Consider the following 24659-nt stretch of genomic DNA (forward strand, 5'->3'; position numbering starts at 1 on the left):
TATTTTTGTAATGATTTCTGGACACAAATTCCAAAAAAATTAGAAAGAGTCAGGAAAGTACAGATTTCCTTACAGAAGAATTTTCTTAGCTATACAATATTTCAAGATACCACACACAAAACTAATTCAGAATATTCTGAGTACTCCATAGTTATGTCAATGTGGAGACCTGTATTTTAATTCCAGACTAAATATTAATATGACTTTGGTCAGGCTATTTTAACTACCATATTACTCAGTTTTTCTAAATTCTAAGAAATTTTTCTGTGTACCACTCATTAGAGAAGAGGAACAGGATAATGTTTTACTCTTTGAATCTTAAAGGCAGAAAAGTTAGGTCAGAGAAGTTACTGCCATGTGTTGGTAAAAACATAAATCTTGTACTACAGAATAAATGGTCTGGCTGGTTTAAGGCCCAGTGTGTATTTTCCTAAATATTCAATGTGAAAGTGTTAGTAACTCAGTTGTGTCCAACTCTTTGCGACCCCATGGCCTGTAGCCTGTCAAGCTCTTCTGTCCATGGGTTCTCCAGGTGAGAATAGTGGAGTGGGTACCCATCCCATTTTCCATGGGAGCTTCCTGCTCAATGGATCAAAATTGGGCCTCCCCTCCAGTTTACTGAGTTATCTTCTATGTGCCACTAAAGAAGACAAATTTGGTCATTGCCCTTGTGGAACTTGTAATATTAATAATATAAATTTATTTAATAGATTATTGTCTAATGATAAACCATCTACTTGGACAAAAGAATAATTGCAATATGTTGGATGCTATCATTTCTCACTAAAACAAAGCTAGGGATCACTATTGTCATTTTAAAAAAAGGATACAGAGGTTTAGCTAGGTTGACTCACCCAAGGACGTATAGCAATCAATTCAGTTCAGTCGATCAGTTGTGTCTTACTCTTTGTGACCCCATGGACTGCAGCATGCCAGGCTTCCCTGTCCACCACCAACCCCTGGGGCTTACTCAAACTCATGTCCATCGAGTCAGTGATGCCATCCAACCATCTCATCCTCTGTCATCCCCTTCTCCTCCTGCCTTCAATCTTTCCCAGCATCAGGGTCTTTTCCAATGAGTCAGTTCTTCGGTGGCCAAAGTATTGGAGCTTCATCTTCAGCATTAGTCCTTTCAATGAATATTCAGGACTGATTTCCCTTAGGATTGACTCGTTTGATCTCCTTGCAGTCCAAGGGACTCTCATTTAGCAATAGGAAGGCAGAACTGATCTTCTAACTTCCTTTTCCACCCCAGAACTACCAAAACTGTTCCACAATTGGTGTGGTAGCTGCCCTGATCAGACTTAAGAATGAAGCTTAATTTAGGTAATCAAGAGCCAAACTCTGACTCAGTTCTCATGGGCATTCAGTAGATTATCTGTCTTCCCTTACTCCCTGCAAATGGTAAAAATTAACCATCTCTGAAGAAGTCTTTCCCATTCTGTTGTTTTCCTCTATTTCTTTGCATTGATCACTGAGGAAGGCTTTCTTATCTCTTCTTGCTATTCTTTGGAACTCTGCATTCAGATGCTTGTATCTTTCCTTTTCTCCTTTGCTTTTCATTTCTCTTCTTTTCACAGCTATTTGTAAGGCCTCCCCAGAGAGCCATTTTGCTTTTTTGCATTTCTTTTCCATGGGGATGGTCTTGATCCCTGTCTCCTGTACACTGTCACGAACTTCTGTCCATAGTTCATCAGGCACTCTATCTATCAGATCTAGACCCTTAAATCTATTTCTCACTTCCACTGTATAATCATAATGGATTTGATTTAGGTCATACCTGAATGGTCTAGTGGTTTTCCCTACTTTCTTCAATGTAAGTCTGAATTTGGCAATAAGGACTTCATGATCTGAGCCACAGTCAGCTCTTGATCTTGTTTTTGCTGACTGTATAGAGCTTCTCCATCTTTGGCTGCAAAGAACATAGTCAGTCTGATTTCAGTGTTGACTGTTTGGTGATGTCCACGTGTAGAGTCTTCTCTTGTGTTGTTGGAAGAGGGTGTTTGCTATGACCAGTGTGTTCTCTTTGCAAAATTCTATTAGCCTTTGCCTTGCTTCATTCCATATTCCAAGGCCAAATTTGCCTGTTATTCCAGGTGTTTCTTGACTTCCTACTTTTGCATTCCACTGCAAGGAGATCCAACTAGTCCATTCTAAAGGAGATCAGTCCTGGGTGTTCTTTGGAAGGAATGATGCTAAAGCTGAAACTCCAGTACTCTGGCCACCTCATGCAAAGAGTTAACTCATTGGAAAAGACTCTGATGCTGGGAGGGGTAGGGGGCAGGAGGAAAAGGGGACGACAGAGGATGAGATGGCTGGAGGGCATCACCGACTCAATGGACGTGAACTCCATCCATTTGGGTGAACTCTGGAAGTTGGTGATGGACAGGGAAGCCTGGCGTGCTGTGATTCATAGGGTCGCAAAGAGTCAGACACGACTGAGCGACTGAACTGAACTGAAGAAGTCAGCACCTATTTTCCTCATAGCCTTGCTGTCTGGCTTAAACAATAAATTATTATAAAATTATTTTTTAGGAAGAGTAAATACCAGGACTGTTTCAAAAACATTGCTTTTATCGATAGGTGTCTGGGACTTTTTTCTTTGCCTCAAGAGAGTCTGTACCATATTACAGTGGGGATTTGTTTTGGCCAATTATAGTGCATTTGATCAGTTTCATTGTATTATTTTGAAATATACCACTTACCCAAGCTTGATAAATAATTTTACATTTCTCCTTGATATATATTTGAAGTAATTAAGTGCTGTCTCTGTCCACAAACTTTTTTGAAGATGTTTGTACTTTTTTTTGTTGTTGTTGTTAATTAACCTCATTAGAACAGAATTTACCTATACCAATAAAACCACAATAGCTTCTAACTTTTGTTTGACATCTATAGTAAACTATATATAAACTCTTTTAGAAAGAAATTTATACCAGGTTATACTGTGGGCTCATATATTCCCTACTATGCTCTAGCATGCTTGTCTATTTTTATGCTTACCTTTCTAGTCTATTGAGATTCAGTCACTATCACATTCAACATTTAATGAGTTTTTTCTCTTAAGAGTATTCCCACTTTCTTATTTATTTAAAAATCCACACCATGTGTATTATTAGATATCCTGTATTTTCTCAATAGTACTCACTCTTCAAATGATGGGCTTTTTTTAAATTCTCTTACAGAATATGCACATATATGATTCCTATTTTGTAAGTTGTGTAACTCAGTTTCAGGTTCTGAAAATTAGTTGGAATCAAAGAATCATGCTTCCATTTTCTGAGAATCTAGGGATTTAGAGTCTTACACATTAATGAATTAATGGTTCTATTTAATAAAACAAGATCTAAACAAGAAAATTTATCTTTTGCTAAAATTGTAATCACTATGTATCTATCAATTTAATGAATACACTTATTTACTCTTTTACTTTCTCATTCTTCAAATATTTGTTGGACACATATCCTGTGCTAGGCACTAGGCAATCAGTTGCATATCAAATGTTGTTATAAAATTGAATCAACATTTTTACTGATATAGGTATGTATAAGTATTCCTAATAAATAAACAACTGGTTCAAATAAGAGTTTTCCTCTTTGCAAGAAATTGTAGAACACCCAAATCCATAGAAAAATGTAGTGATTGTAAATGATGAGATTGTCCCCTAGATCTTTTTCCTGTGCATAAATCAGAGGTGAATTCAATAGCCATGAATAAAAAAAATTCTTAGTGAAGTGAGATGTACTTTATTTGTTTTAATGGCGATTCAAAATATAACATTAAATGTACTAAATACATTTTAATTTAATAATAATCCTTTTAAATTAGATATCCATTTTATAATTTAAAAACATTAAATTTGAATCTCATAACAAAGTCTGTGAAGTAGGTGGCACAAGAATTATTACTCCCAAATTTTGAACAAGCAAACTGAGATGTAGTTATGGCTAAGTTAAGTTGACTTAGTAAGGAGTAAATTTTAGGTTATCAGATCACCAAATAGAGCCAACAAGATTTGACTACTATAAATAGTTGCATATATAATGTTCTTTGAGGTTCAGAATCCAAACCTGGTCGGTTCGTTTATACCTCAACTCCATGAAATATTAACTGCAATATACAAAACCTTAACTGCATATAGTGGAAAGATAGATTTATGACATGCAAATGGCAAAATGGTACACACATATATACACACTATGGTCTTCAAGCATATGTCCATTCTTATATTTGAAGGTGTCATGTCTAATGTTCAAAGAGGTCGTAATCCACTAAGAGCACAAGTGGAGATGAGTTGTTCAGGTTCTATTCTGTGATTAATAATGCTTCTTTGGCTTATTTAAAAGACCTCCCAGTCCTGCCCCTACCCATATAAACATTTGTATCTTTATCAGGAAGAAGAGGTAATACACTCATTTGGCTTAATGATTTGAAGCTTCTACCAACCTTAGTCTTGGTCCATGAAATTCTTCAGTCAACAAAGTTGTAAAGATGCCACAGAGGCTTGAAAACCAGACTCATCTCAGAAAAATCCCATAGTTTGTGTTCCTTGAACCATTCCCCATATATCTATCTATATTACTTCCCTAGGTAATGACATGCAGTCCTATGACTTTGAAAACAATTTATATAATGCTGCATGACAAACTGATACTCCTACCTCAGATGTTGCCCTTGGGTTCCACATTCATAGAACTGCCAACTGAACAACTCTTTTTGGAATTTTAAATTAGGCCCCTCACTCTTAATCCACACCTATTCTTCCAGACAACTCCATTCTCTCCAGAGCTCATGACAAATACTTTGATGTCATCTTGACTCCTGTGTTTCTCTTATATCTCACACATAAAGTCTACCAGCCTGTACTCTTACCCCTTCCTTCAAAATATATCTTGATTTAACTACTTCTTCCTACCTCCAGTTCCCCTGCTCTGGTCCATATTCATTGCCTACATGATCGCAATACCTTTAACTGAGCTCCTGGTTTCACTTTTATATTCTGCTGAGTCTTTTCTTACAACAGTAACCAGATTTACCTTTCTATAACTTAAGTGATGTCCTGTGATTCCTCTGCTCAACGCCCTTTAATGAAAATCTCACTCAAAGCAGATGCCAATGGAAACACTATGAACATGAGAGTATTTTTTCATAATTTTGTCAGTTCTTTAAAAAAAAAAAGACCACTCCTTCATTGAAAAACTTTTTGCAACATTTGAATTCATAAATTTCTCCTTTTGTTGTTGTTCAGCCACTAAGTCATGTCAGACTCTTTGTGACCCCATGGACTGCAGCATGCCAGGCTCTTCTGTCCTCCATTTTCTCCTGGAGTTTGCTCAGACTCATGTCTACTGAGTCTCCTATGTATATCAACTAATTCTCTTTTTCCCACAGTTATAAGAAAAAAGTGATCAACATTTGATTATAAACTGTCTATTATCCATACATAATCAGAATAGTATATATGTGCATGTATATATATTCCATATTAATATATGCCAGACTTATAATAGTCTGTTATGAATCATTCTATATAGAGATATTTAGAGACAACTTTATGACATAAGATTAAAACTATAAGAACCCAGAATACTTTTTTATGAGAGAAAAATGGTATAAATATATTATTTGAAGAAAATGTTTGATAAATGAAATGAGTGAAAATATTATATATGCAGTGTTCATCTTTTAATCAATGGTTTTGTAGCTTTCATTTTAGCCATATCAAATTACTGAAAACATGTATTCCAAAGTTGAATCTTGTAGCAGATGAACTTCAGTTTAGCCCCTTTCTTGTGTACAGGGATACATTGGCAGTGCCTGTGTACCTGTTGTGACAACTCTGAAGACTGCACATTTTTTAAACTTTGCTTCAAATACAATGTGCACAGACAAACCCAGGGCTTCACCAGAGGAAGACTGAGGGAGCACTCCAGTGGGGAGAAGGAGTAAGGATGAAGGGCAGAATCCTAGCTGAGGAACGTGAAGGTCAACAATCTTGCTCTGTATCCAATTCTGGATTTCCTCAGCTTTTATTTTCTTTACTATATGTATTTGTAACTCACATTTTGTTTGTGGATTAGAACTCCTAAAGAGATTAATAATTTATTATGTCTCTTTCTTTCTGGTGTTTAATTACAGGTCCTAGTATATTTGGCTGCAGTCCATGGGGTCGCTAAGAGTCAGACACGACTGAGCGACTTCACTTTCACTTTTCACTTTCATGCATTGGAGGAGGAAATGGCAACCCACTCCAGTGTTCTTGCCTGGAGAATCCCAGGGACGGGGGAGCCTGGTGGGCTGCCGTCTCAGGGGTCGCACAGAGTGGGACACGACTGAAGCAACTTAGTAGCAGCAGCATATTTTAGATGCCAAATTATTAATAAAATGATTATTTCCTCCTTGGTACTATTCTATTACAGGAATTATTTGTAGAAAATCTACCATATTTTCTCCAGTGTAACAGGACTTTAATAGGAACATAATCCAACATACATGTTATTTATAAGCTGAAATGATCATAGACCTTTGTAATTAGGGACAACTGTTTAAAGAATCAAAAAAGCAAGCATCTATAAGCTCTAGTAAGTGATGTGTTATAAGGTTATACAAATATTGAGTCTTAATTATAAATGCTCCAATATCATGAAGAAATAAAAGTGTTCCCACTTCATTTCCTAGATGCTTATAATCATAGAAGAGCTCAGTTTACCTGGGAAATGGTATGGAGGGTCACAGAGTAGCACCATTCCTTTCCCTTCTTTCACTCTGACCTCAGGACGTTCCTCAGGTGGGAAAGGATCAAGATCTAATCATGAAAACAAGAAGGAAAACATTCATTCTCCGGGCAATAGAAAAATTGATACTCATTAAAGTTTCTTTTTCAGCTACTAATTCACTTTTAGATACAATATTTCTCTGTTGGTTTGGTGAAGCTTATCAAAAGCTTATTCAAGCCTTTTCAGACGCTGGAATGTGCACACATTACAGAAGAATATGGACATTGGCAGCATCTGTATAACTGTTGTGACAACCTGGAAGACTGTGCATTTTCTAAACTTTTCTTCAGATTTAGGAAGACTCTCTGTAAGAATATCTGGAAATACAATGTGCACAGACAAACCCAGGGCTTTACCAGAGAAAGTCGGAGAGAGGAGTCCAGTGGGGAGAAGGAGTAAGGATGAAGGGCAGAATCCTAGCTGAGGAACTTGAAGGTCAATAATCTTGCTCTTTTTCAAATTCTTGACTTTCCTCAGTTTTTAATTCCTTCACTCTGTTCTGTGTATTTGGAACTCACATTTTGCTTGGATCTGATTCTTCATTTATGTTACTGGTTCTTATTCTGTTTCAGTCTTGTCTCATCTCCATTTCCTTATGTGTGATAAGTTGGTGTCGGTCACTAAGTCATGTCAGACTCTCTGCGACTCCATGGACTGTATGTAGCACACCAGGCTTCCCTGTCCTTCACTATCTCCCACAGTTTGCTCAAACTCATGTCCATTGAGTTGGTGATGCCATCTGACCTTCTCATCCTCTGTAGCCCCCTTCTCCTCTTTCCCTTAATCTTTCTCAGCATCAGTGTTCTTTCCAGTGAGTTGGCTCTTCACATCAGGTGGCCAAAGGATTGGAGCTTCAGCTTCAGGATCAGTCCTTCTAATGAATATTCAGGGTTCATTTCCTTTAGGGTTGACTGTTTGATCTCCTTGCTGTCCAAGGGACACTCAAGAGTCTTCCCCAGCACCACAAGTTGAAAACATCAATTCTTCAGCACTCAGCCTTCTTTATGGTCCAGCTCTCACATGACTACTAGAAAGACCATAGCTCTGACTAAATGGACCTTTGTCAGCAAAGTAATGTTTCTGCTTTTTAATATGCTGTGATCAGTACTCAAATTATGAAATCTAGTTTTTAATTCTCTTTATGTTTATGTCTCTGAAAAATTATCATTCCAATAATTACCTTTTTGCAAAGAACCCTTCAAATCTACTTTTCCTGTCCTGATGCCTCCCTGGAATGGCATTCCTATTCTAAAACTTAGTTGGGGTCTATCTCACTGTGGATAACAATGTCTTCTCTAAATGCGAAGAGACCATTGAAGCGCTTACTTTTATCCTTGATATTGGTCTTAATTGCTCCCGTTCCATTTTAAAGAGAGCAAAATGTTTCTGCCCTTTGACTAGACTTTCCTTAAGAAAATATTCAAGGTCTTTTTCCTTCAGTGAATCTGTTGTATATTTCCTCAAGGACTGAGTTTATCATTTGTACTCTCACTGTCACCACATGAATTTAATCTGGCTGCACTTGCTGATTTTGTCTCACTCCCTTCTGGTAATCAGTACCACTTGGGTCCTTTTAAAAATGTCACTTTCATCCTATAATTCATTTTGCAAAATATTTAAATGCTGACTTATAAAATCACGTATGGAGAACATCTAGTCTAACTCCTCTCCCAATAGACATTTTTATCCCATAATAACCTCTAACTTTTAGTTTAGCACAATGTTTCTCAAAGTATTCTCATTATTATTGTCCCTAAAAGGAGAAATTTTATTTAATTTAAACTTAAATCAGTTAACATTTAATTCATTACTAACAAGAAAAATTAAATACTAAGGAATAAGACCATTGTGTTGTAATACATAAAATGGTTCCCTGCCTCCAAGAACTGATTTTCACTCCCGTGGGGACAATATCATCCCCAGTGAGAAATCAAAGCTTAGTATTTCCATTGAGAGTAATTATTAGAAACTTATTCAAGATCTTTCTGAACATGACCTTAGTTTATTTTCCAGTGTTATCTTTCACTACTTTAAATACATTCATAATATTTTTCATAATACTTTGCTCTCTTGGAATTGTTTTTCTTCTCCACACAATTAAGGCCCACTAATCTTGTAAAGCCCACCTCATCTAGAAGTCTTTCTCTCGCTTTTCTTTCTCCTCGATTTCTCCTTTTTTGCTTAATTCTTCTGATAATGTCTAAAATTTTCTTCACCTAAATGCACATACCCATTTTAAAGTCACAATTACTTACATCCAAAACTCAGGGTTGCTTCAGTGCTTCTGACCATCCCATAGTTATTTGATGCTAAACAGTAATATATTCCAGCATCTTGCTGTTTGTCCGGATTGTTGATAACAAGGTTTCCTCCTACCATACTGTACCGATCACTTGTCAGATCAATATCCCCATTATTCATTCTCCATCTATGAAAAAATAAGTAAATGCTGTATCAAATGTCAAGAGGACTGAAATCAGTATACTGGGATAACACTGTTCTAAAATAAAATGAGTACAGCTCCATATGAAAGAAGGTGATTAAGTAGTTGACTCAGAGTGGTATTTCTACATATTCTATAATTCCATGTCTCTGGGCTCATGATTTATAATTTAGTTCGGGCACAGAAAGGTAAATGTTCAAGTATATGAGATATTTCCTTTTTTAGCATGAGGCATTCCAAAGGACAAATATTTCATTGACTTTTGCTACATAAACTGGTTTCTTAGCAGATATACATGCATCATAAATGATAACTATTTATGGAGTAGGTAGATTCATGAATAAATAAATGTTATATAAATATTTTAAATATTGCTATAGTAGAAATAAAATATAAGATATCAATATAAGATACCAAAGTATAAGATATTAGATATCAATATCAAAGTCATTTTTGAATAAAATTTCATTTTGAATAAAACAAACCAATAGAAATCAGGGTTTTACTCATTTAATGTCATATTCTGACCACTAGAGGTCGATCACACCATTTGAAAATGGCTGAAGTCAATTGGGTCTTGGTTCCAGGCCACAGATACATTATTGCAGGTATATTGATGGTGACGGTGAATAAACTAACTAGAAACAGGAATCTAGAATCTAAACTAACTAGAATCAGGAAACTTTCATGGTGAGATGATGAGAGGATTGCATATATAAAATAGTTTTCAATTAAGCTGACCACCTGCATAATTTTATAATCATTCTCTTTTAGGGTTAAGGTTTCATGTCTTCTGCAGTGTTCTAAGACAAGAACTATGTCAACCAGTGGGCTATGGCCCCATCATTCATGTCCTGGCTGCAAAATTCTGATTAGGGTTAGCATCTTGCCAGAAAGGCCTAATAATTTTATAATATTTTTAATAAATCGAACTACTAGAACATTTTTAGTTTTAATTTTTACAGTGTGGGAAGTAATTTAAAAGCAAACACAGAAAACCATGCTTTGCTTTTCAAAACCTACCAAATATCAGCCCTATGAACAAATCATCCCCTTCATCCTAGCTGGTGGCAATATTGTCCCTGCCTGAACCATCCAGTGTCGAGTCACTTAGCATTTGCCAAGGCAGTGGTTTCCCTTGTGAGGCACTAGTTATATCAAAATGTAAGATATCAATATACATTCCTCCCCATTATATTCACTCCAAATTTTTATTTCTTGTTTTAACTTCTTCCCAATGGGTCTGATTCTGCTCCTGATGTGATATAATGATTAAATCTTGCTGTGATTAGGTAAGTTCACTCGTCTATTTAATTTTTCGGGATATTCACCATTGTTATAATCCCTTTCACACAGCCTTAAGTACAATTTTTATTTGAGTTCTGTTAATGTGGGAGACAGGGCAAGATAGTGAAAGTCTCAAGACTGATAAGTAAAAAAGTTCCCTGTTTTATCTTTCATGATGTTGCCATGAATAACAAATTATCACAGAACATACCATAAATATCAAAGTACTATGTGAATGACAAATTGCATCATTACCAAGGTTAGTATGGCTTTCCTTGAATATTAAGTAAATTTTCATCATGGCAAGTGTTCTTTTGTCAGACAAGCTACATCATGAGCTGAATAATTTTTTCTTACTTTGCTGTCAAATGCAGACCATCTTCACAACAATTAAACATCTACTTCTTCCCATCAGTTTTCTATATTACTGTATAGATAATAAGGGCATACTTGCCCTGGGGACTTAAATGATTATATAGTCTGTGGGAGGAAGTTGGTGATATATTTGCCAAGCAAAGTTTTGCTTCTTATTGTTATTTTTTAAATTGTGATAAGAAAACTAAATGGGACTTGAGGGAGGCAGATGTAAGGGGGTGTTAATATGTATACAATTTTAATGATGTAAAACTTTGCTTCTTACAGTCTCTATGGTGGCAGTGGGGCAGCAAAGAGAAGCCCACGTTCCTAGAACACTATCTGAGAACAACCTCTTTCTGTTCTTTTATTCTCCATGGGAGCCTGGAGGCTGATTTGCTTAGGTTCCATGTGTATGAATGTCAAGGAAAGAGAATCACAGAATAACCATCACTGAAATAGCTTTTCAAATACTATCAACCTGTCTAGATAGATGAATACTGAAAAAAAAATTATATGTTTCCTTGAAAGTCATAATGCTTGTGTTTCAGTCTTAGAGCTGTGATTTACTAGGTCTGGAGCAAATCAATTTACTTATATAGGTCACAGCTTCCTTTCCTATAAAATTCTGTACTTGATGTAAAATTCTGTACTTCTCTAGGGCCTGTCATTAGTTACACTATGCCAAGTCCAAGGTTATGTATGTAAACTCCCATTATGAATGACTTAAGGGTAGAAATAAATCTAGCCCATCAGATATTTTCAGAACAAATATGTTATTTATATAATTTATAAAATATCCACTTATATTGCACTCCAAGATGGTGAGTTTGCATATAAATTTAAATTTTATTTTAAGAAAAAATTTGCATTTATAGTTAGAGGCACTAGGAAATGAGTTCAAGTATAATGAAATGAAAGGAATGTGTATTCTTCATGATAATACATTTTTAATAGCAATGAAAAGTTGTTTTTGAATCAGTTCTAATGAGGTGGATGAAACTGGAGCCTATTATACAGAGTGAAGTAAGCCAGAAAGAAAAACACCAATACAGTATACTAACGCATATATATGGAATTTAGAAAGATGGTAACAATAACCCTGTGTACAAGACGGCAAAAGAGACACTGATGTACAGAACAGTCTTATGGACTCTGTTGGAGAGGGAGAGGGTGGGAAGATTTGGGAGAATGGCATTGAAACATGTATAATATCATGTATGAAACGAGTTGCCAGTCTGGGTTCGATGCACGATACTGGATGCTTGGGGCTGGTGCACTGGGAAGACCCAGAGGGATGATATGGCGAGGGAGGAGGGAGGAGGGTTCAGGATGAGGAACACATCACCTGTGGCGGATTCATTTTGATATTTGGCAAAACTAATACAATTTTGTAAAGTTTAAAAATAAAATAAAATTAAAAAAAAAAAAAAGAAGAGTTGTTTTTCTATTCATGAAAAGAAAAATCTACCACTAAAATCAACTTTGTTGAGTGACAACCTTCAATTAACTCAGATGATATGAACACACGAGAGCCCCAATTTTCCTGTCAGTCACTTGCTTTGTCTTCATGGAACCAAAATCCATTGGCATTTGGTTAATTTTAAAATCTTATTCTTTATATAAGACTAGAAACTGTTAATATATTTTTCCGAACACCCTGAAGCAAGAAAACTGACTGCTACTTTTCATAAATTTATTTTTGATAGTGTCAATAGGTACTCCAGAAAAAACATGAAGAGATATATAGATTGTCTGATAGAGTCATTTAAGGAATTTGTTTTGTTGTCTGGCATATAGATCTGAGACTACTGAAAAATGGTGTTTTCTAGAATTATCTATGTAATATGCCCTTTAAATGTGGTTAATATAGACTATTATCTGTCATCTTTATATATGAGTTATCTAGGCCAATATATGGAGAAGGAAATGGCAACCCACTCCAGTATTCTTGCCTGGAGAATCCCAGGGACCGAGGAGCCTGGTGGGCTGCCGTCTATGGGGTCACACAGAGTTGGACAAGACTGAAATGACTTAGCAGCAGCAGGCCAATAAATACAAAAACAGTTTATCCTCAAGTGCATATATTTTAAATATATTTAAATTTTTCACGTAACCATTTTCTTACTTAATAGCATAATCTCCATTAGCCAATTTTTAAGTGATAATGTGAAATGGTACTGGCATTCTCTGTGCAGGAAATAGGAAGTGAATTATATGCATATGTTTAAGAAAACTATTTCAATATTAAACAACTTTTAAAAAATTAGCTGTATGACAATATTTTTTATAATGACCCTAGATTTTGTAGAAAGCTTTAGGCCATAGCTTTCTCTATAGATACAGGATCATAGATGCTGATCTGTAATCTTAGTCCAACACTTCATTCTGAAAAGAGCAGTGAGGTACCTTACTTGTAAACTGGGAAAGGGCTGGCTCGTGCCCTACAGTTTAGTGAAACTTTTCCTTCCGGTGACTCCTCTGGATAAATGGTATTGATTGGTTGTTCTTCAAAAATTGGTCCAAATCCTTTGTCTTCCTCAGAAACTATAAGAAAAATAAAATTATTTTATATTCCTTTATTTTAGAAATCAAAGAAAATTTGAGTACATTTTAAAAGGTTTTTTTGAAAGAAAGGTCAGAAACATGGGATCTCCAGTGTCATTTGAACCAAAGATGTTTGCCTCTATGATCCTGAGGAAAATGTTTAGGTTTATTCAAAATTCTTTTCTACTTATCTCTCATCATCTTCTGAAAAGCACTCTGTGTTGCCATGCTTAACTAATTAGTGCTTCTCAAACAAGCCATCCTTTCCTGCCTCTGAGCTTTTCCTCTTTCTGAAACCACCATCTCATTTCTCTCCTCCCATCAAAATTTGTACAATCCTTAATGACAATCATAAAGTTAGCTCCTTCGGGAACCCAACTCTCAAACCCTCCTAGTTTTAGTGACCTAGTTTTAGGTCCACATTCTCATAACTCCCTAGCAGGCTTATGGCACTTAACACAGCTGCTGTGATTCTTGATGCAATTTATGGTTTTGCAGATGCCTGGGGAAAGGTTTACTAGATTGCAGATGCCATAAATTCTATACCGCACTCTCCTCCACAGCTGTCTAGCAGTGTGGAACATAAAAATTGTTTAACAATTTTTGAACAATAGAATGAAATATTTCTAGAAGTTCTGAGGAAATGGGTCCTTTTCTTGGGGCAGTTCTTGTTTTGTTTTTCTCTTTAAACATGTGACCAGCACTGGTAGCATCTAGAACAATCTGTAAATTACTGAACAATCCATGAGTTATCAGTAAGTGGATATGGGATCTGGCCAGCTGGTTTAAAATCTACCACAAAAATACCAGTGTTGAAGCAGTCATTCCTGACAGCGTATCCTCTGGAGAGGAGGTGTGACACCTCACAGCAGGATGAGGAAGAGAATCACTCACATGTCATCAGTTTGGAACATTTTTTATAGAGCCCAGTGAAGAGCCAGACACTCCAGATGACTTCATACTTTTATATATATATATATATGGCTAGAAAGGAGGAATATCTTACATGGGATCATTGTAGGTCTCTGCTTAATCAAAAGCTATTGTTCACTCTTTCAATTTATTTTTTTAAGAGCGAGTGTAAGGTAAATGTCATACTGAAAAATTGGCTATTCTAACGTTAAACTTGAGGATAAGAGCTTTCTTCTAGTTTCTCTTAACAAGCAGTTTAATTACATCTTTTAAATCTTGCCTTAGTGAAGTTTATCAGTGCTTTTGGAAAAAGTATTTAATATCTCCAGCCTTGATGTCACCCCTTATAAGATGGAGATAATATTAAAACCTACCTCATTTGACTACTGTAAGAATTACATTTAGACAACCCACATTCTCATGAATTTGCCGATCTTTTCAAAATTTAATTTACATGTCTTACATATCTCACCATTTAGACTAATTCCAAAAGTTTCAGAAGCCGAATTTTATTCATTCTTCTAATTCTGGTGCCACAAGCATCATGTCAATACACATTTTTGTATATACAGATGATTAATCAAAAACCTCAGTTAGTTTCTCCCAGTATGAAGAGTATTAATTTTCCCAGTATTAATTTTTCTAAACTGACTTGAAATATTTCAAAGGGAGAAGCCTCACTTTTAGTTGGAATTTGCTGAAAATGCCATTCAAGAATTTATGGATCTCAGTTACATTATATAGCATCATCCTATGTCAGATCACAGATAAATCACTGGATCAGAACTGGAGGAACTAGAGGAAATGGGATTTAGCTCAACATTGGTTTCTTAGCTGTTGTTTTATACAAGTCATTCGTTCCATATTGTATTTACACTAAAAAAAAAAAGGAATTGGGGCATGTTCTCTAAGGACTCCATAGGCCTACTCAACCATAAGTAAGATGATGAATGCAAGGTGTTCACAGAAGTCATTTTCTAATGATTTTTGAAGTCCTGCTCTAAGCTGTTTATTTCCATATACTTGAGATGAAAAACTAGAAATACTATAATGTTTTCTGCTTTGCTTATAATAATTACCTGATGATGCCCAATGTTTTCTGGCCTTTAGAAAGAAATAGCATCATAGGGAAACATGTTCAGTTCAGTTCAGTTCAGTCGCTCGGTCATGTCCAACTCCTTGCGACCCCATGAGTCGCAGCACACCAGGCCTCCTTGTCCATCGCCAACTCCCGGAGTTTACTCAGACTCACGTCCATCGAGTCGGTGATGCCATCCAGCCATCTCATCCTCCTTCATCCCCTTCTCCTCCTGCCCCCAATTCCTCCCAGCACCAGAGTCTTTTCCAATGAGTCAACTCTTCGCATGAGGTGGCCAAAGTACTGGAGTTTCAGCTTTAGCATCAGCCCTTCCAAAGAACACCCAGGGCTGATCTCCTTCAGAATGGACTGGTTGGATCTCCTTGCAGTCCAAGGGACTCTCAAGAGTCTTCTCCAATACCACAGTTCAAAAGCATCAATTCTTTGGTGCTTAGCCTTCTTCACAGTCCAACTCTCACATCCATACATGACCACTGGAAAATCCATAGCCTTGACTAGACGGACCTTTGTTGGCAAAGTAATGTCTCTGCTTTTAAATATGCTATATAGGTTGGTCATAACTTTTCTTCCAAGGAATAAGCGTCTTTTAATTTCATGGTTGCAGTCACCATCTGTAGTGATTTTGGAGCCCAAAAAATAAAGTTTGACACTGTTTCCACTGCTTCCCCCTCTATTTCCCATGAAGTGATGGGACCAGATGCCATGATCTTCATTTTCTGAATGTTGAGTTTTAAGCCAACTTTTTTACTCTCCTCTTTCACCTTCATGGGAAACATGTAATGAATCTCAAATCCTTGATAACAAGACCTTTATTTGTATGTAGGTTCTAGATTTTTTGATTTCAGAAAGAAATAGCCTTGGAATTATCTATGATAAAAAGGGCTTCCTGGGTAGCTCAGCTGGTAAAGAATCTGCCTGCAATGCAGGAGACCCCAGTTCGATTCCTGGGTTGGTAAGTTCCCCTGCAGAAGGCTACCCACTCCAGTGTTCTTGGGCTTCTCTGGTGGCTCAGATAGTGAAGAATCCACCCACAATGCGAGAGACCTGGGTTTGATCCCTGGGTTGGGAAGCTCTCCTGGAGCAGGGCATGGCAACCCACTCCAGTATTCTTGCCTGGAGAGTCTCCATGGACAGAGGAGCCTGGTGAGCTACAGTCCATGGGGTTGCAAAGAGTTTGACACGACTGAGCGACTAAGCACATATCTATGACATAAGTCATGTGATATTTCTTCTCCCACTTGAACAATCTCATGAACTCTTCTTTGAATCTCTGTCAATTGCCCAGCTTTACTAGCTGGAACAATTTAGTAACCCTGCTGCTTTGAAGCTTCTGCTGTTTCTTCCCAATTTACACAAAAATGCTTAAAAAGATGAGCCATGAAGTTCAATTTTATTAACATATTTTGATTCTCTTCTTGAAGGTAAGATGAATACTATTCTCACTTCAACCCTTGATGAATAATGAATAGTGTGACAATTCTGAGCAATTAAAAAAAATTTAAACATACTAATTATTCAGAATATTAAAATAAATATATTTTAGGGGAGTTTAAGCTCATGAATATCTTCTAAATTCATTGTATTTATATACAAGCTTAATGATTATGGTATTACTATCATTATCAACAGAAAACATCATCAAATTTAAAGAGGAATGAATGTTTGGTGCAATTATAAAGCTTAAACAGAAGTCGACTTATCTACACTGGATAGATCTTGAGTTTCCACTTGTTACATTAGAGTTAACATAAGAATTTTAAATGGTTTTCTGTGAGGCTACAGTTTAATGAACTAGAGGTTATAGTTGTCCTTAATTCAGTCAATAACTTGATTCAGACCTTGCATATGGTGAAGAATTTTGAGACATGATTTCAAAAGCATGATCCATAAAAGAAAAAAAATGATAAGCTGGACTTTATTCAAGTTTAAAAGTTCTGTTCTGTGAAAGACACTGTTAATAGAATTTTAGGTCTTCAAGATTAGAGATTTTCCTTAGGTCCATTTCAACATACATTGGAGAATTTTGGAATAAGCAGCAAATTGGAAATACTTTCCACTAATTCATGTATGGATGTGAGAGTTAGACTGTGAAGAAAGCTGAGGGCCAAAGAATTGATGCTTTTGAGCTGTGGTGTTGGAGAAGACTCTTGAGAGTCCCTTGGACTACAAGGAGATCCAACCAGTCCACTCTGAAGGAGATCAGCCCTTGGATTTCTTTGGAAGGAATGATGCTTAAAGCTGAAACTCCAGTACTCTGGCCACTTCATGCGAAGAGTTGACTCATTGGAAAAGACTCTGATGCTGGGAGGGACTGGGGGCAGGAGGAAAAGGGGACGACAGAGGATGAGATGGCTGGATGGCATCACCGACTCGATGGACGTGGGTTTGAGTGAACTCCAGGTGTTGGTGATGGACAGGGAGGCCTGGCGTGCTGCAATTCATGAGGTCACAAAGAGTTGGACACGACTGAGCGACTGAACTGAACTGAACTGAATTAAATATGTACTTCATTTAATAATTGTGATCACATACAATTTTAAAAAATTTGAATTCATCTCAGTAGGTGCACAGTTGCATTAACTAAAGATTCAATAGTATTGTATTTCCAATGTAGAAATAGCTAATCCTGGGCTGTCTAGCACCTGCTTCTAAAAAGTCCTCTGGTACTGTCATTATCTCCTGCATTGCAGGTCAATTCTTCACCATCTAAGCCACCAGGGAAGCCTTATTGGGATTATAACAATCCTGAATTCTCAATTTAATTAATAATTTATTAATTTTCTTAAAATAACTAGTTTTATCATTTGAAGTAGTTGAGTTTCATTCATTCCTAATTGCCTTGATTATTTCAAGTATTGTATGGTGCCTTGAAATACAAAGACAGCTGCACACAAACATACATCTGTGTGGAGGTAGGGGTTAGTTGCACACTTGCATATCTTCATAAAATGCATGGTTTTAAATGTTTCTTTTGATAGGATATCTTTTGATTTTAAGATATGTGACTTTGAGATAAAAATTCATCAGCTTTTAGAAAACTGAACATATGTTTATGGTTTCTTCATCATGATCATAAGGCATGTTTCTTTCTGGAAAAGATATCAGCAATGGCAATTTCCATTGGAAATAATGAAATGCCACATGTTAATAATGATAAGACTATGTCTATTGATTGGCAATCCCTCTACTCATTGAAGTAAAGATAAAACACTTCGGGGGTGAGTTGGGTTGAAGTTTATAGGCCAAACTGAATATTATCAGTGCCCCATGCTATTTTATTCTCCACAAGTACTTTTCCAAAATTATATGCAGATATTTCCAAGTGCTCCATTTCCATTTGCCCTTTACAGAAAGAGACAATGAATCATTTAAGTGATAAAATATGAAACTAATTTCCAATAAAACACTGAATTTTTCCATTTTGACAAAATATTATATTTAAGATATTTCCTTTTGCCCATTTTAAGAACAAAAGGAGACTATGACACATTTGATATCCCATTTGTGTTTCCAGTTAGTATTATTTTATAAATATTATTTATAAAATGTTAGCATATATTTATAAATTTTATAAATATTTCTTGCTTTTCTAATATTTTCAAGCCTGAATAAAATAATGTATTTCATTGGGTGGTTTACCAATTACAATATGCATTTTATTTTGAGGATATATTTGGGCTCTTGGGAGATAAATTATTCATAACTGGCTTCGAATTGCTTTGGTATGCTCAGGGTTAACTTCTGAATGTAAGCTTCATAACCCGCTTGAAGACTATCCAAGCTCATTGCTCTGTTAGTTGAGCTAGGGCACTCAGATCAAGGAAAAAGAACTTTCAGGGGTAATACAACACAAGGTTCAGCAAAGGATCCATTAATACAAGCATTATAATCTCTGTTAACAAAAATTAAGTTATCCATTGCTTTATTTCCAGGGCAATGGAATAATTAGATGTCAAATTATCATGCTTTGGAAGTATTATGAGGTTAAAGGGTACAGAAACAAATGGAAAATATGTTAAAATAAGGTTGTTTTTAAAACATATGCTCTTCTTTTGTGCTAGATATAGTCTTCTAAAAAGGAGCACACAGTTATATAGATAACTTCTCAAGCTACTTGAAAAAATTACTTCAAATCATTCTTTGATTTACTCAATAAAAATTTATTTTCTACCATATAGTGGTCATCTATTGCAGAAGTAAGTTCATTTCTTAAATTTGATCAAGAAGATTAACAGAAAGGAAAAAACTGCTGCTTTTTTTCAGTAGCATTCTCAGTCTCACAGTTAATGTAGTCAGTTAGTGTATGATCTTAAATGAAATACTTCACCTCTTGTTATGTAGAGATGATCCACTGTAACCTTGCTATCTTATTTTATCTCTGGAAATTGAAAGTATCATTACAATTTGTGCTTGAGAGCTATTTTTATTCATTTTATATTCAATGAAAGAAATCCTATTTCTTATTCTGTAATATGTCATCTTAATCTGTTAGTTTTCAAACATAATTTTACATAAGTATGTTTTAATGAGAGTTTCAGGAAGAAAGCAATGAGAACAAAATTTTAGCAGAGTCTAATATTTGAATTTTTACAGTGTTTACAATATTCAGTGGATATGGCCTGGGGAGTGTTGTAAGCCCTCTTAAAATAAAGTAAACTCTCTAAATGAGACAATATTTAAATTGGCTCAAAGCATTATTATTATCTCCATTTTCAAACATTCCTCACTGATAAGAGAATAAGGACTGCTGCTGCTGCTGCTAAGTCGCTTCAGTTGTGTCCAACTCTATGCGACCCCATAGACGGCAGCCCACCAGGCTCCGCCGTCCATGGGATTGTCCAGGCAAGAACACTGGAGTGGGTTGCCATTTCCTTCTCCAATACGTGAAAGTGAAAAGTGAAAGTGAAGTCGCTCAGTGTGTCCGACTCTTTGCAACCCCATGGACTGCAGCCTACCAGGCTCCTCCGTCCATGGGATTTTCCAGACGAGAATACTGGAGTGAGGTGGAATTGCCTTCTCTGGAGAATAAGGACATTTAGGGTTTAAGCTTTGAATACTCTGGTTCGTCAGTTCTTAGTCTCATGGGTAATAGGTAACAGTGCAGCAATATATCATAACTAAAATATAACAAGTTGGTCTTGAGAATGTACAGGAATCCAATTATTAGAAGGAAAATTAAGATCAGGTTATCAGAATTGTTGACTAAGTTTTCCTTGCATGATTTTATTTGCCTAAGAAGAGCCTTTCACATTTATTAATGACAACCACTTCCTTGACCTATGGTGCAACCTCAAGCTCTAGACACTGTGTTTTGCATAACAATCTGGGCATCTGTTCACACCTACCTTATATCTGCCTGTGTTTGCTGCCATAAGCCAAGGAATGTTTGGGATGTGTGTGTGTGTGTGTGTGTGTGTGTGTTAGTCGCTCAGTTGTGTCTGACTGTTTGTGACCCCATGGACTGTAGCCTGCCAGGCTTCTCTGTCCATGGAGTTCTCCAGACAAGAATACTGGAGTGGGTTTCCATTCCCTTCTCCAAGGGGTCTTCTTGATCTGGGTCTCATGCATTGTAGGCAGATTCTTTACCATCTGAGCCACAAAGGAAGCCCAGTGTTTGGGGTACTAGAAGCTGAGAGATGAAAGGAAGAGCTTTCCCATACAGGTTTCAGCAGAAACCTGACTCTGATATCTCCTTTCTTTGGGACATCTCGTCTCAGAATGTGAGACAATAAATTTCTGTTGTTCTAAGCCACCCAGTTGGTGGCTTTATTATAGCTATAGCAGTCCTAGGAAACTAATAAGTCCATTACTGCAGTCCATGGGGTTGCAAAGAATCAGACACGACTGAGGGACTGAACAAAAACAACACACATAATAATAAACTGTTGAAGTTTAATGAACTAGCCTTTCTCAAATTTATTTGACAATGAAGTCCTACTAACATCCTTCAGAACAAGTGTTCTTTGAATTAGTGACCTAACACAGTCCATATTTACCCACTTCTGTACTTATTTGTTCTACTTCCTCTAAGAATTATTTCCATTTCTAATAATTGAAATATTTCCAGTTTCCCTTGCCTACTAGCTCCATCATTAAATATTTATTAATTCCTCAATTATTTTAAAAAGCCTACCATATTTTTCTTATGAATTTGTTACCCACTTACTTTTATTATTCCTTATTATATGTAAGGTTCTTGAAATCAAGGAGCATATGTCACTGATCTTTATATAGCCTATACTCACACTATATAGGCTAGCTCACAAGGAAGAAACAGAAATAGCTTTGATATGCTTCTTGCTGAGACTTTCCTTTTTATAAATCCCCTATCGATGGAGACTCTGACTCACTCTGGCATGAAACTCTTGCTTTGGCATGGAAGCAATAGCACTGATTACTCAGTGATTCTTTTAATTACTCGTTCTCCTACCACTATGCTGTGGCTTTCAATGATTACCAGTGTTACCATGTTTATTTGTTTACTATGTAGGTCACTGTGTTGTAAGTTGGAGAAGGCAATGGCACCCCACTCCAGTACTCTTGCTTGGAAAATCCCATGGACGGAGGAGCCTGGTGGGCTGCAGTCCTTGGGGTCGCGAAGAGTCAGACACGACTGAGCGACTTCACTTTCACTTTTCACTTTCATGCATTGGAGAAGGAAATGGCAACCCACTCCAGTATTCTTGCCTGGAGAATCCCAGGGATGGGGGAGCCTGGTGGGCTGCCGTCTATGGGGTCGCACAGAGTCGGACACGACTGAAACGACTTAAAGCAGCAGCAGCAGTGCTGTAAGTTATCATTACATTGTTTTTTTAGTGTTCACAAGAATCCTGTGATTTTTACATGTAGGAAACGTAAGTCTCATAGAAATTGAATAATTTGCACAAGATCACATAGTGAATACCTGGTTGAATATGTAAGTCCAGACTGATTTACTCTAGACTATTTTTTCCAGTCTATATTTCTAGCAATAACTATTCAGTGGTTGAAATATAATCTAAACTATCAGGATCACTAATTATATTTAATGAAAGATAAATAATAAATTTTCCATTATCTGGATTTCCAATTAAACTGAATCTTAAGGTTCCAAGCTTATTAACTTTAATTCTTCTTCTTGCAGCAAAGCAGAAGGCTTTCAAAACAAGCTAGAATTTTACAATATTAAAAATATTGCTGCAAAATTAAGTACTATAGGATTATTATAAAACATGAAGGGAAAATACAGGTTGCATTGAATATATTCTATCTGCTACAATCCTCCACTTGGATATTTGCTTGTGGTGTATCTATTCATTTATTTTGGTAATCAAATAAGTTACATGAAGACCTCAGATAAAACATCTACAAAATTCCCAAGTGCTCTAATTGTAACCACTTGCTATAAGTTTAAAAACTTAATAGCTTAATGTAGGGATGAAATATGGTTTATTTGAAAAAATCTACTTAAAAAGTTACCCTTTCATCAACTTACCTCCATGACCATACCTTCTGTGCCATGTAAACTCTAAAAAGAAAAAAAAAGACAAAAATCAGAAAAATATTAATCCCAAAGCTGCTCTTTGTTTTGATTTCAAATGTTACTCAAATAAACGAGATATTAGTTAATGAAATTAGATTATTAGCTCTTCACCATTAAGGCTGAAGTATGACCATGTCTTTGGAAATATTTATTTCTTATCTTTGCATTTTTATAATTACAGCACCAAAAATTTTAAAGAATTGGCATGAATTTTCAGTACTAATAAGAATATCTTTGCTTTATTTTATTCATAAATGTAGACAGCAATAATAACCTTACCACAAATTTTCTTTATTATATTAAATAATATATATGCAAATTGTTCTATATGTGTGTGCCCATCAAGTTCATTATTAAAGCAATCAAGGGAGGTTCATAAATGAAAATATAAGATCCATCTATATCTTGAACTTAACAGCAACTCAACAAGTGCTGAATTAAGGTAATTGAGACAGAGGTATTATAAAATATTGTTAGAAAACACACTGCTTCAGATAAAAATACAATGTACCTTTAGAAATATTTTTTAATCTTTCACACTTATCTTTGAAAAATAGAAATATAGTGTTTGTTTATCCTAAAACTATGGTATACTTAAAACTGCATTGTTATTCTTAAGTCCTTGAATACACTGTAGATTATTTTTGAATTGTTTTCAAAAGATTGACCAGCCAATAATAAAAATTAAATTATATTAACTTGTAAAAAATAGACAAATGTATCAAAAGCTTAAAACCCATTATTTTCTAATATTTTACTATGTTTTACTTTTATGTATACTAATGAGGTTAAGTCGATTTTACCCCTATAGTGAACATACTATATGATGGTGTGCTATTGCATAACTCTTCTCCCACCACCGTACATGGTTTCAAGTTGAAAATGACAACAGTAGGACAATTTACTCTGTAGGAATTGACAAATGCTACAGCAGGGATATTTTTCCCCTCCCAGATATTCAGATTTTAACCATTTACCAGCACATCACTATATAAGATTGATTAACTTATCTTATGAAATTTTAATTGAAACTAAAAAGAAAAAAGAACAAAAGTGTCAGCCTTAATATATATGCATTTACTTGCCTGACCCAGATGGCAAAGAAAAATATTAATTCTGAACTTTATACACTAGATTCAATATAGTGAAAAGAATATTAATTACATTGACATAAATTGTGGAAGTTATATGTTATAGACAGGATATTTCTTACCTGATAGACAAGTTTTAAAAGATATTATTACAAGGAGACTGAACAGTAACCACATTTTCATCTTGTGTTCAGTAGAATTTAGGTTCAAATTTCAAAAAAAATCTTTAACTTTATGGCAGTTGGATAATATTAAACACCTGCATAAAGAGAAGAGAAGAAGGAAGAGGAAAGATAAGAAAAAGGAAAGAAAGGTAATGGAAAATATTCACCATTTGGCATCAACAATATTATCAATTCTATTTTATTTTATATTTCTTATTTGTATAATAAGTTTTAGTTTATTTAAATACATTTGTAAACATCATATTATAATGAAAAGAGTAGATTCGGTATCAGGGCTTCAGCTTCTTCCCAGTACTGACATTGTAAGAAACATGAGCAAGTAACTGAATTGACATTTTTTTAAGTTTTTAATAACTGAGTATAGTAAAATCTTTTTACAAATAGCAGAGTTGTGAACATTTCAATGTCAACTATTTTACCTGAAGATTAAATTGACCTGAAGC

The 24659-nt window shown here is 35.6% G+C and overlaps 1 protein-coding gene across 2 annotated transcripts in view; it reads right to left on the bottom strand.

The window, feature by feature from the left end:
* Positions 1–24289, bottom strand: part of CNTN1 (contactin 1) — a 189328-nt gene extending 165039 nt beyond the window's left edge. For both annotated transcript variants that reach the window (XM_010860767.1, XM_010860768.1), the window contains exons 1-5: positions 24154–24289; positions 22893–22925; positions 13275–13407; positions 9032–9204; positions 6710–6805 (exon numbers count right to left, since the gene is read on the bottom strand). In XM_010860767.1, coding sequence (XP_010859069.1) covers positions 6710–6805; positions 9032–9204; positions 13275–13407; positions 22893–22925; positions 24154–24214 — 496 coding nt within the window. In that variant the 5' untranslated portion in view covers positions 24215–24289. The remainder of the gene's footprint in view (positions 1–6709; positions 6806–9031; positions 9205–13274; positions 13408–22892; positions 22926–24153) is intronic.
* Between the last annotated feature and the right edge of the window lie 370 nt (positions 24290–24659).

The sequence above is a fragment of the Bison bison genome, unplaced genomic scaffold (assembly GCF_000754665.1).
Source record: "Bison bison bison isolate TAMUID 2011002044 unplaced genomic scaffold, Bison_UMD1.0 scf7180017864470, whole genome shotgun sequence".
Taxonomy (NCBI): Eukaryota; Metazoa; Chordata; class Mammalia; order Artiodactyla; family Bovidae; genus Bison; species Bison bison.